At 39.5% G+C, this 13,860-nt stretch overlaps 1 protein-coding gene across 1 annotated transcript; it reads right to left on the reverse strand.

The window, feature by feature from the left end:
• Window positions 1-132: 132 nt before the first annotated feature.
• Window positions 133-11,175, reverse strand: LOC311508336 (plexin-C1-like). The gene is made up of 16 exons (XM_084573044.1): window positions 10,096-11,175; window positions 9,721-9,843; window positions 8,237-8,371; window positions 8,046-8,146; window positions 7,861-7,966; window positions 7,628-7,787; window positions 7,275-7,377; window positions 3,583-3,658; window positions 3,038-3,079; window positions 2,795-2,928; window positions 2,474-2,653; window positions 1,455-1,563; window positions 993-1,172; window positions 739-906; window positions 445-544; window positions 133-251 (listed from the first exon to the last, which is right to left on the reverse strand). The coding sequence occupies exons 1-16, from the start codon at window positions 11,128-11,130 to the stop codon at window positions 193-195; spliced, it is 2,811 nt and encodes a 936-aa protein (XP_084429170.1). The 5' UTR covers window positions 11,131-11,175; the 3' UTR covers window positions 133-192.
• Window positions 11,176-13,860: the final 2,685 nt, after the last annotated feature.

Raw genomic sequence — 13,860 nt, forward strand, 5'->3', positions numbered from 1 at the left:
TACTCTTGGCTGCTAGCAGTGGCTGCCTCAAGTCTCATCTGCATCACAAAGTTACAAATCAACAGAGACAGGAAGAAGAATGTACAAATACCGATTGAAAATAAAGAAAGCAGGAAGCTTTTTAATACGTATTTGTAGCCAGCAGGTGAACGTGTTCTCTGTGAGCATGGCTGGAGAACTAGACATCCGTGGTCAGAGCGTGCTCATCTCAGCGGAGTGTCTCTTTTTCCAGTAATAGATAAACACCAACACTGAAAGATAAAGAGTTACTGATTCAAACTGAGCAGAAAAAATAGAATTTCCTCTATTAAGTGGAACAGAAAAATATCATAGTATTTATTCCCCAATATCTCTAATGAAAATAGCAGAAAGCAATCATTAAACACAATGCAATGTACAAGTTGAGACTTTGACATGAACCGTTGATGGATCAAAATCACTTACCACCTATGACACAGGGTATCAGCAACAAACACACTATCAGAACAACCTGATGATCTGAATGTGGAGGATCGAGCTTCACTGTCTGGCCACCATACTTTATCTAGAAAACAATAATGGCACTTCTATTGAAAAGGAATTTCACAGTGGAATGTCACAAAAGATCAGTCAGTCAAAAATCTATTTACTGTGTTCATCAAAGGTTTTAGGTAAATGTCTCTATTTGAAAGTCATTGCATTAAAACTAAACTGCCTCAAGTTTGACTCAGTATTTTCCAGTTCAGAGGAAAGTTTTACCTCTATGTGCTGAAGTTTAATGTTGTTTGTGGTTTGTATCTCACAGATGAAAAAGTCAGTCTGGTTGTTGGTTTCTCTGCCTTCCATGATACAAGGGTATTTATTTTCATCACTAACACCCCACACTGACAACTCTGCTGCTGTCATCTCCAGTTTGTCTGCCTTTTTCTGAAATGACCACAGAAACAAATGCTGACCAATCATGAACTGATGTCACGTAATTTTGCATGTATAACGAAAAATATATGTTGTACCTGTATTGTGATGCCAACCCCATCCCCTGTCCTTGTGGATGTGAAGGTGGTGAACACAGGGTCTGGATAGTAGGTTATAGTTGTGGAGCAGGCCAAGGATTGATTGGCTACTTTCAAATACACACTGCTGACAGAAATCATCTGAGGGTTTAAAGCTGTAGGTGTCTCATAGGAGAGGCCCTGTAGGGAATATACACAGCATAAAAAAGGACCTGAAATACCATGATGACACATGGACACAAATGTTTCTGCATGACAACTGGGATGTAATGTACGTAAGTTATGTGACATAATGCAAGAAGATTACTTGAGACGATGTGACATAGCATATTCTAATTTATTGTAATTTGACTTGGTGAGATATAAAGTGACAATGGACAGTAACGCGGTAAGATATGATGTAACACAACATAGTCATTGGAAGATAACTATATAATGGGACATTGTGTTTCTAGAGACTACCTGACTGCTGCTATGTCTGGGAAGTTGGACTTCCTGCTGGCCGTGGCTGTGTGTGATTCCTTCCACAAACTCCAGGTGGGACCCTGTAAGTGTGACGTTCCTCTTCCCTCTGCAGAACATGGAACAGCAGCCAATCAGAGGAAATTCCGTTGAATATAAACTTGATCTCAGAGAAAAGGTTTTCCTTACAGGGACACCCTAATATCACAGTGATTGTGTATGTTTTTATCGACATATATTATGACAGCTCAGTTTTTGAGATGTTCTGCTCGGTCCAAAGTGAATGGTGGACTAAGAGACAAACAAATATTAGGCTATGCATAAAGCAAGGCAAATACAAAAGAGACTGCTGACCAGCTCTTGGTTCTCTTAAGAACTGACTTCAGAAACATGACTTGTTCATAGTTGTAAGATTTAATAGTATATCTGATTGATAAACCACCATAATGGAAACTGTAGTGACACTTCTTAATGGCCTTAGGTGAAAGGTTGACTTCATGGACTATGGCGACAATTTACAATTCTAAATTGGAGAAAAAGCTCTGTTCCTCTTCAAGACAAACAGCCAATCACAATAATGTTGGCATAAAACTTGCAATACGTTTTGGTCTCTTCATATATAATGGTGACGAAGCAAAGCCTATGTGATTATATTTAACCACATATTTATATAACTGTGAACTATCATGTCTTTTAAAGCTGTGTGCACAAACAAAGGAGACAAAATGACTTTCATTTCCTGCTACTAAAAGGGAAGTGATCTGACAGTGAAAGAAAATGCTTCTGAGAAATTACTCTCTTTTCCCACCACATGACCCTCAACCTGTAACTGTTCCTCTCATGCTTTTCTAACAATGTCAACAAACTCTTGAAGTTGGTCACCAAAACTTGACATTAACCACGGATTTAGTTTATCTAAACCTTTTCTCCAACACTGTAGCTTTTAGAAATTCTTCACCTGAATCCTGTGTTAGGATAATATGCTTTGTTATGTAAAAATATCAGTAAGTCAAACTCACCTGGCCCAGGTGCTGCTCGGTACAATGTTGGTGCAGGATGGTGTTGATCGATAGGTGATTTTAGTGTTGCCGTGGCAACTGCCATCTGGCAGTAGAACACATGCTTTGACAACACCTTTCTTATCTGTGCTGGGAATGTGGAACGTCAGACTCACAGCAGTCTTGTTCCATACAGGAGATCTGAAAGAGAAACAGATCAAGACTCACCATCATCACAATAACAATAATGTACAGAAAACATGACACTGTAGAATATGTCAGTTCACAGTATAAGTGTTTTTCTAGTGTAGGTCTTCTAGTGTTGTCTGTAAAGTGACTCACTCTTGTGGAGTACAGTCTAGGTCTGTCTGGATCCTCACTCTGGTCACATTAATGAGGTTCTGACCTGACAACAATGCATGGTTTCTACCGTAGAAAGACACAACACTGGGAGTGATGGAGGAGATTTCTGGCTTCTAACAGAAAAAAAACACACAAACATCACCTTTACAACATTACCCTACTGTTATAACATTTAGTGAATGTAGGTGATTTGTCAGAGGAACAGTTGAGGTTCAGACTCACAGAAAAGTTCATCCCAGGCTCCATCTTTTTGCAAACACTATCCTGCAGGAGCAAGTGGGTAAATAGATTCAGAAGGTTTACAGTCCCTGTAAAGGTACTATTAGAGGTGACTCAGGTTTTATTGTGGCTAATGTTAGCTTAGCTCAAAAACTAGACTCATATGTCTTTTGTGCTTGTTTAGTTTGTGCATAACTAGAGACTGAGAGATTTCATGTTTAACAAGCATGAGGTAAATTAAGCCATACAAGTAGAACACAATACAACATGATAGCTTGTATTTTGCATCTGTTTGATGAGTGCAGAACTAGTAAATAAGACAATCTTGGTTTAATGAGCAGCTAGCTTAGCAAAGCACTGAGAACCAATAACATATAGGACAAGTGAAGTCAGCAGCTCAGCCTTTGGAAAGTGTTTAAACTAAATATTACAATTTTAGAGCAAAGCTTCAAGTGTTCAGTTTAACAAATGTATCAAAATGACTTTAATATTGGATTGATGTAGAATTTTGAAACATCAGATAAGAACATAAAAATAGTCACTATTACATTCTCCACTCCTTGAATAGACCAGGAACAGCTGTTTTTGTTCCATCCACAGCCAGCCTTGATACACTGCTGACACCTGAAGAACAAACACATATTGATGTTGGTGGTCAGCACCATAATAAAACTACTAATATATAGATTAACTACTTAACCCTCATACCTGATTTTAAAATGTTTAGATTGTTACAAAAGAGAAAAAAGTGTCCTCTTCAAAAATGCTATAAAAATAGAATATGGTAATATTTGTTTCTGCTTTTTTTACATCAATGTTTCAACTTCAGTCCTAATCAGAGATACCAAATGTTTGATTAATTTCATAAGTTTTCCCCTTTATTATTATTCAAATATTTTTATTGGCTTTTTATGCTGCAAACACATACACCACAGTCAACAAGGCCGCAAACAGTAGTCATGAATAAATTAAAAATTAAGCAACAAAAAATACCATAAATGTGCACGTATAAAACAGAAAATGTATAATAACAATAATAATAATAATAACAATAACAAAAATAAAGCATACAAATTCAAACCCATTACAGAGCTTGTGAGTCAATTAAGTAGTAATCTCCGTGTCCCTAGCTGGGAATTCCAGATTGCATTAATCCAGATTAAAGCAGTCACCAGACATTGTAAAACCTCTGGGTAGATCCCCTGATTGAGTGTTTCAATTTCTCAAGTTTTAAATGCGCCATTACATTACCAACCCAGAATTGACCCTGCCGGCAAGTGATATAGGTAGTGCTGACCATCGGACAAGGTCCTGCTTGGCTCTCTCTAGGGCTGGTTTAAAATTTTGTTTCAATAAATCACTGTATTTACGGGTGACTGATACGCCAAGATATGTAAAAGTGTCATGAGTTTCTATTTGGATATATGTCGAAAGACATCTGTCGAGCCTGGTCATTAATAGGGAAGAGCAAACTCTTAGTAAGGTTGATTTTGAGGCCTGAGATCTTCCTGAAGCTAGGGATAATTTCTAATGCCTTAGGAATAGAGATAGAGGGGTTGGACAGATAGAGTATCAGGTCGTCCTCATATAGAGACAGCTTGTGAGTTTGGCCCACCCATCAATACCAAGAGCGGGCTCAGGGGACAGCCTTGTCTGGTCCCCCTACATATAAGAAAATAATTGCAGATTGTCTTATTGGTACGGACCCGAGGCCAGTGGTGTAGCATATAGTGCCCTTATCCAGGAACAAAAAGCTGGTCCAAAACCGAGCCTCTCCAGAGTTGCAAATAGATATTCATAAGATGAATGACCATCCTGCGTGTCGTCTGACTCTACACACACCTCTCCCAAGTTATAGCTGCTAGTCCAGACATCCCAAGTCTCCCGGACCTCCGGGAGTCTCCTGCATTTGAAGAGCGCCTCCTGCATACCCACGACGAGTAATTAAAAATCTCCTGCAAATCGTGCAAATTTCTCGAGCTAGTTAGAGCCAGAGCCATAGAAAGAGACTCTCTTTCTGATGTTGACCTCCCTGAAATGAGTTTCTGCAGGCTGGGACAGCAGGCAGTCATGTTTGTGTCAAAACAAGTGGTTGCATTTGGTTTTACTGAGGTTGTAAAACAAAAATAAGTAATTGTAATTGTTGTCCCTCAATTTGATTAAAACTGAAAACAAGGACTTCAGGAAGAGTAGTCACAGTTAAACAGTCCATTGTCTAATGGTGATCTAAATTCAACTTAATACATTATCTTCATATGTCCTAAATTAATGCACGGCTTGAATTATGACTTTGAGGATATGGGCTGTATCTCCTTTATTCTCTTCCCCTATTAAAGTTCCCCTTTCAGTTACGAAGGAGCAACATGTTCTGTTCAGTTCAAGCAGTCAGCCTTGGCTGCAGCCTCTCTCAGCAAGTAGTCTCCTTAAAGCTATCAGCAGTATGTCACAGTAACAGTGAGCTGTCACAGTGAGCCATTTTCAATGTTAGATATCTTTGCATCTTGTCATGATCACATAACAGTTGTTTAATCAGCTACCATCTCTACCATACTCTTTTTAGTGTCTACAATCTCAGATCAATACAGCCCACCTCCAGCTATATCAGCAGCAGCCTCCTCACCAACCCCTTCAACAGAAGCTGTTCAGTGTACCCCATCAGGTAAAACATCGACTACTTTTGCTTTGCACTGGCCTCTAATAAAAATATGAAGTGTGGACAATGATATGGTATGTTCTGATTCCATATTACATTACTTTATGAATATGGGTACCTTCAGTTCAACCAGTTATATTGTAAGGTATGTTTCTGTATGGTGTTTCAAATTCAGGCTCCATGTGCCCCCTTTTAACTTTGAGCACCTGCCCCTTTAAAGGTCTCTGCACGGCCCTGATCAATGGCTTGAGGAATGTTGTGGTGTTCGTGTGAGTTCAGTTCACTCTCATACACAGGAACTGCAGCAAAGGGATGTGTGAACTTTGCAAATGTTGATTAACTACAGCTGCTGTGATTTGCAGTTCCCAAGGTTTTTATGATGTAAAAGTGATGTTGTTGGTCATGAGGAGGAAGTGATTCATAGTGAAAATTTGTTAAAAAACACACACCTTTGCCAAATATCATAGCAACAAGCATAACCAATGCTAAGTAATCAAAATAAATAAATAAATAAATAAAACCTGAAAAGGACACTTTTGTCCCTATGAGGGCATGAGGGTTTTAATATTACATTAATGTCACGGTACGGGCGTCACGGTTCAGTGTACGCAGTCATATGGCGAATACTTCTGAGTGAGTGGCCTATTAAAAAAAAAGACAAAGTCAAGTCCTCACTTCAGTCAAGGTGATGGTAATGAGCCTAAAAACTGCCAGCAAACATCATTAGTCTACAGAAGAAGAAAAACAGACGAAGAGGAAAAGTAGTGTGGGAACTGGAACACTTTGGTTTCCCGGTGCAACATAACGGCGATGGGATGCGAGCCTTGGATGCGAGTGGTGTACCGGATAAAAATTGTCTGCCGACGATGTTTCGCGGAGGTGCGGTACGTCACGGGAAACACATCAAACATGCTAACGCACATAAGACACACTCATTATTTATTTTGTAATATTTTCAAGAGATTTTCAGTTTTGGTACTATTTGAAATATTTGTTTGACTTGTTTGACAATATTGCTAATGTGACAGTGTTTAAATTTTACTGCGTAATACAACATTGAAAATGTTAGTTTCTTATAATGAAGTTACCAAAGTTGCCAGTTGCTACCTCACTAGCTCTGTTTATCCCTACAAGAAATTGTGCTTTTTCTTTTCCTCTGTATGAACAAAATGAATGAATGGTATAGGAACCCTCCTAATGCATTTGTTTTATGTTTTTTACTTTTACTTTTTACTTTTATAACAGGAGGTGGTTTTAATTTTTTTCAGTCTATTCAAAATAAAAGAAATAAGCTAGTCTTATACATGTGTGAGTTTTTGTTGCTTTTTTCCCGTTGTACCAAACCCGTACCGAACCGTGACACCCACACCGAAGTACGTACCGAACCGTGACTTGTGTGTACCGTTACACTCCTAGTATATAATAATATAGTTTACAATCAAATGTCTTTTGTGATAAGTCTCTGCCAACCATGGTCATCAAGTTCTGTGAAGAAGAAGTTCTGTCTTTCATTATTTACATGATATATATACTGTAGGTTGTCCACAGTATGTGTCTTTGATTTCTAGAAAATACGAATGGACTTACAAGACAGAAGTTGGAGGTCCACTGATGTCAGAGCAGTTGGTTAGCTTCAGTCGCTCTGAAAGTAGCGTCTTCCCAAGTCTCATCTTTACAATGACATCCAGGCCTGTTAGAGAAAACAATATGATGAACTTCAGAGTCTTGACCTCTACCACATGACAACACAGATGTGTTAACTGGTAGAATATTTCTTCTGTCAGAGTCGTCTCTCTCATTGATATTTTTGGTTGTATGTTGTTATGGTGGGACATGTTGCAAAAAATGAACAGGCCTGATTTATGACAACATAACATCTACAACTCCTCTCTGATTGTGAGATTTTAAGTTAACTGGATTATTTATCTAAAGTTACTGACCGTCAGCAGGAATTGAGCCATGGGATAGGCTGCAGGTGCATTGTGGGAACAGAGGAGGACTATTTTGTGTACAGTGTTCTCCAGATGATGCAGAGATTTGACAGGCAAAGTTAGACTCCTTCCAGTTCACAGTCAGGTGGGTCTGGATCTTTAGTGTGATCTGAGAAAGGAAGAGAGATGAGTGACAAGTAACTGATAGTTACAGTTGTATAGTGTTAGTGTATAACCTGTACCTCTCCACTGGGGTTCTTTACAACTTTGTGAGAAACTATTTTCTCTTGGAAATCATCAGGAATGGACAACCAGTCAGAATCTTTGCAGTCGTCTTCAAATGTGCATCTGGGAAAAGAGAAATCTCTTATAACCAAGTTCATGAAGGGTTTTTGAAGATGTCAGATGCAGATGTTGTTTCTCTGACCTTTGTTTAGAGCCACACCAGACACAGTATGGATCCTGTGCAGACCAACACTCCTGTACTTTTGTGTACGTGCTGCAGTTTGATACAGGTACACGCTTCATCTGGAAAAAAAGCAGACATTTAGAGACACTTCAAAATACAGCAAAGGTACATGTGACACTAAAATAATAGAGAGTGAGTAACAGCAGTACCTGGTTTCTAAATGCCACGTAGACATGTTTCTGATCCACTTGATCCAGTTGTATTTTGGGAAACACTTGGCGGTCGTCATTGGCCCTGTAGAGCACCGTGGGACAAGCAGGGTGATAGTTCCTGTCCACAGCAAGCTGACAACCACAGTGTAGTTTTGTTATGTTTCTGAGAGACTCACTGTGTATTTTCGGCCTCAATAAACTACTGTGGTCGAAAGGTAGAAGAAAGGAACATCTTTTGCTATGCCTGTGACAGCACTTAGGTCTAGTCACTAGTTAATGACAGCCACCATTAAGGTTGCAGAGGAAAACCTTTTTCACTCACAAATGTAGAGGCCATTTTGTTCTCTGTCACAGAGCTCAGACAAGCACAGGAATAATGAAGTGTGATGAAAGCATTAGTTTGTGTTTCTGCTTCATGTCACTTCCACTGTGTTACTTCAACACTTACCAGTATGCAGGATGTGATGCATCTATTCAGGCAAGTATAGACTCTAGAAGTATATTAATCAGCTGACTAATATTTTACACTGTCTTTAATTCTACCTACCCTCTGAGTGTCTGCATTTAGGTCCGTTTCTTGTCACCACTTGCGCTTGTTGCCTGCTTCTTCAACCACATTGAGTTTCACATCAGATGTAATCTCATGAAAAGAACAGGCGTGTGATACAACAAGCTGAAAAGTAATATTTTAAAGAGTGTGCCCATAGCAAAACTCTGCATTGTTCATGTTTGTTTCTTATACCTGCTGGATGATGCAGAACTATTATCCTACCTCTGATCTACGTACGTTTGAATATCTTAGGCAGCATGAGCTAATCCAGCCAAGTGCCAGTTTTGGGCTCCCCACCATCTACCTCCTTGGATACTGAATCACCCCTACCATCAAAGCAGGTAGGGTTGAACACCATAGTAAACCTCTCGCACCCACTCACAGTCTAGTCGCTGCTGGATTTCCTCCCTGTCAACTGTTATGGTAAAACAAATAAACATTTGACATGTGCTCTAATATTCCAACTTCAGCATTGGCAGCCTCATGGCATGTGTGATTGAAATGTATCAGAAGTCTTCAAGTTGCTTCAATTTATAACTTCAAATGGAAACCCCTCTTTGTTTGTGGCATCAACTGTACGCAATGTTCCTCCAGAACGATTACATGGCTGAAAGTAGCAGCAGATAGAATATTATATCATGGTGTACAAAGTTCAGTCTGATTTGACCGTCTTTAAGAAATACTGCCAGATGATTAGGTTATTCAGATGACAATTACTATTTCAAATGACAATGTACTTTCTTTAAACATGACACTGTCAATTAGCTAGTGGAAAAAAAAAACATTCCACTGCATTGTGACTTAATATACTCTAAAGATACTGCATTAGTTAACAAGCCCTTGATATATATATCCCTGTGCTAAGTATTGATTAAAAGTATTTTTTTTTCTCTTTCCAGTGACAGATGCACATCACTCTTGATACACTTACCTTAATGAGCTGTCCATCTCCTGTACCAATGAAGAAAACCATCCATGCCTTCTTCCTCACAGCCAGCACAGAGGTAATGTAGGGCTGCCTGAAGAGTACTGCCTTTGGGTTAAGGGTCTTAGGCTGAGAAACAGAGACACATAGAGAATCAGGTTTGGATTTGAACGGTATTTATACAGTAGACACCTGAAGACAGAATTCTGCTGTTTCATTGAAGGTCCTTAAAGTGAGTCAATATATGATGTTTCTAGTTTAGTGACTTTGTAGGAACCACACAATAATGAAGAGATTAAGGTTTATCTAGCATGAATGACCGGAGAAGACATACTGTGAAAGGTAGAGAAAACATCTAATCCCCACTGAAACATTATTTACCTGCTTCGGGTTGGGACTATCCACATAGTAGAAGTCTGGATCCTTATCTTTCTCTAAGCTGAGATCAAGACTGATGTCAAACACCACCAGCTCAGTGTTGCTTTGTTGTCCGTCCACACTGAACACTCCGCTCCAAAGCACCGTCTGTCCACCTGGGATGACCGAGGAGGCCAGAAGTCTGCTGTCTTCACCATCAGAGACTCTGAGAGTCGCCCCCCGCAGAGACTTCAGAGTTTGGGTTTTACTTGTTTCCCCTTCAAGCCAAATGAGTCGGACTTTGTTACTTTTAGCCTCACTTCTTACGTTGGAGAGGAGATAGATGGTCGAGTTGATCTGAAATCCGTCCACAAACTCCACATCGCCTTTATTTTTGATCGCAGGTGTGGTTAATCCATCAGTTAGAGAAAATATAGCCGCCTGGTCTTTGTGATCTGCATCCTGAAGGTTGATGGTCTCGGCATCAGAGGAGCACTTGCTGTTTTCGGGCTGCATCGCGGTCAGAATATAAGTCTGTGTCAGATGATTCTTCTTAACATCCACCAGGATACCGACGAACGAGCTGTTGCGTCTCAGTGGTCCCACCTGGACGTGTTCTCTGTACAGAAGGTTAGAGATGTTCTTCAGGTCCAGAACCTCGCAGTAACCACACTGATTGTCGGTCACACCGCAGGTGATCTGAGCGTCATTCTCAACAAATGGTAATAATAAGTTGACACTGAAAGTTGCGTTCCAGGCAGCCGTCTCAGAGACCCGGTCAAACTGATCATCCACCGGCTCTTTACCGGGCTTCAAGATTCCTCTCTGGGTCAGACTGTGGATCAGAGTCAGGTCGTGGCTCAGCTGGTACAGCTTCTCCTCTGTAGCGATATAAACCGTGTTGGTGGCCACTGCGAAGTGGCGGATGTCTCCATCGAAGGCGAAACCTCCTCCATCCTCCTCCAGACACCGACCCTGTTCTCCCCAGAGAATACAAAGCAGACCGAGCAGCAGGATCATTTTCCAGCAACGGTGCCAGCTCTGGCTGGATACCCTCATACACTGAAGCTCTGCATAGCGCTCTGATCTCTGACACTGCGTCTCTAGAGCCGCGCGTAAAAGCGCAGAGACTCGAGAGAAATGCTGAAAGTGGGAGGAGGGAGCGCGCTGAGCGAAACTAAAACCTATCAGACATTCTAAATGTTTCTGATACATGATGATTAAACAACATTACTGTTTTCACTTAGCCCCATTTGACGATCATCTATCATGTTCTTAAAGTCCACACAGTTTTAGTCAATAAAACATGCTGATAATGATACAAAATCAAGTCTCAAAACATTTTGATCAGTCAAGATCAAGAAAGACTCAATGACAGCTGGCAAGTGCTCGATAAATCAGCCTCCAGCAGTTTACATAGTATCCATCTCGAGAGGAACAAAAAGCCGTGACAAGGATATTTTCACCTCCATTCAGTTAGCGAATCAGTTCTGTTTGTCTCTTTTGTCTCTACTTACACAGTGATCTGCAGGACAAATATGCGATCCTTTTAACATCTGCACAAAAATTCATGACATTTCTAATCAAATACTGAATAAGGAAAGTGCATGTCCTCTGACCCCTCCAAACATTATACAACTATCCTTTCTATCCTTTCTGCGTGTTCAGACAAGTGTAAAGCAAAGGTGACATCTGGTGTCAGTTCTGGGAAGTTATTTTCTCTATTCTATTAAATAACTTCAGACATCATTGACAGTGAAGATCAGACACTGTATGGCAGTTTTCACGCCAGTCCTGTTTTTTATCTTAAAAATATCCACAAAAGACCATTGTAAGCATTAATAAAATAATTTTATCAATTTTCTTCAGATAAATTAGCCGTACTTTATGGCTGCAGAAAATAGGCTACATAAATTTAAAGAAAGGATGTTTGAAAAAATAATACCGACTAGTTTTTAATTATTTTAATTCAGTGTTTTTCAAATAGCAGCTAAATGAAATCAGTGTGTCAGATTAGGCTACTTATTGCCTTTAAAACAATAGCTTTAAAACAGTAATAGCTCTTCAGGGTAGACTGGGACACAGTGTTTAAAGTAGACGACCCTGCAGTTGGTTAACTGCCAGGTAGTCTACTTTTTTAACTTAATTATAAGTTAAAAAAAAAAAACAGACCTTAGTATGGGAAAGCCAAAGCACCTGAACAACCTTCATGAAACTGGTAACATATTTTATTTGACTGCAATCGAATCATCCTTTGTTGTGTTTGCAGAACATTATTCATCTATGGTTTATAAAATTTATGAAATACAGTAATTGATTCCATTTGACTGACAATGAGTTACATTAATCACAATACTTGTCTATGTACATGTGTCAGGCTTCCACACAAGTCCTTTCAGACAGTTTCTGCATACAAATGCAGAATTTCTGAATGTAGCAATTAAACACAGCATACACCGATCAGGCATAACATTATGACCGCCTGCCTAATATTGTGTAGGTCTCCCTTGTGCCTCCAAAACAGTTGTGACTCATCAGAGAATGGACATGGGCCTTCTGAGGGTGTCCTGTGGTGTCTGGCAACAGGATGTTGTTAGTGGGGGCCTTTGGGTTCCTGTGGGTGAAGGGAAGGGGCCTCTGTGGATCATCCCGCAGATACTTGATCAGTTTGGGATCTTACTGAATTTGGAGGCAACACTTTGTGCTGTTTTTCATGTTTTTTTAGTTAAACCGTTTCTGTGTGTGTGTCAGGCTACATCCTGCTGGGGTTGACCTTGCCATCAAGGAGTGTCATTGCTTTGGTCTAGGTAGGTGCTACATGTCTAAGTAACATCAAGATTCATGCCAGTTTCAACAGGTTGGAAGCAGAACATTGTATTTTCACAAGATGGTAAATGTTATTTTCTTCTCCTGTCAGTGGTCATAATGTTATGCCTGATCAGTGTATGAAGCTGTTTCCTCCTAATGGAAGCTCCAAAAATTGTCTAGTGAATGTCTTGAGGTGCTGATCAGCATTCATTCCCACTGCAGCAGTATGTCAGCTGTCTCAGTCCTACATTTAGAAGGTTTTCATTGAGCATAAAGGGCTGCACTTCTGCACCATGGCATTGGAGGACAAACTGGTCAGCTGGCTGCAAATCCCAATGTAAAGATTTTATACACAAGAGGAAGAATAATTTATAAATTAACCAAGAAATAAATCACACTGTCAATACTTCTCTAATTGCCCATTAAATATTAAATAATTACAACGTAGTAATAGGATAAGCATTTATTTCAATATGGTCATTAAAAAGTATATAGAAGTAAAGACTGGTATAAAAAATATATAAAAAAATGAGTAAAAACCTATAATAAGTACAGCATAAGTAATAAGTACTTTGATATTCTTAATATTAACATTCCACCTCAAATACAATGACTTTGTATATACTACTTCTATAGCCTGTATCAAAAGAGTATATGTCAAAAAGCTCCAATGGCCTGATGCTTTAATGGAATAGTTCCTGATTTTAGGAAATATGCTTATTTGCTTTCTGGTTGGGATTTAGAAGAGGGGAGGATTACTGCTACTCTGAGGTCTGTATGATACATATACATAACGATAAATGGATTGTGTGGGATTACTCTTAGCTGCTAGCAGTGGCTGTGTCAAGTGTCATCTGCATCACAAAGTTACAAATCAACCAACAGAGACAGGAAGAACAACATAAAAATACTGATTGAAAATAAAGAAAGCAGGAAGCTTTTTAATACAAATTTGTAGCCAGCAGGTGAACGTGTTCCCTG

This window comes from Chelon labrosus (assembly GCF_963514085.1).
Source record: "Chelon labrosus genome assembly, chromosome: 23".
Lineage (NCBI taxonomy): Eukaryota > Metazoa > Chordata > Actinopteri > Mugiliformes > Mugilidae > Chelon > Chelon labrosus.

Excerpts from the sequence above, each read along its gene's own strand:
- LOC311508336 (XM_084573044.1), bottom strand. The coding sequence starts at position 11,130 with ATGAGGGTATCCAGCCAGAGCTGGCACCGTTGCTGGAAAATGATCCTG. Across the intron at positions 9,844-10,095 it reads ATAGTCCCAACCCGAAGCAG|CCTAAGACCCTTAACCCAAA; the intron begins GTAAATAATGTT and ends TCTGTTTCTCAG. Across the intron at positions 3,080-3,582 it reads CTATTCAAGGAGTGGAGAAT|GATAGTGTTTGCAAAAAGAT; the intron begins GTAATAGTGACT and ends TTGCTCCTGCAG.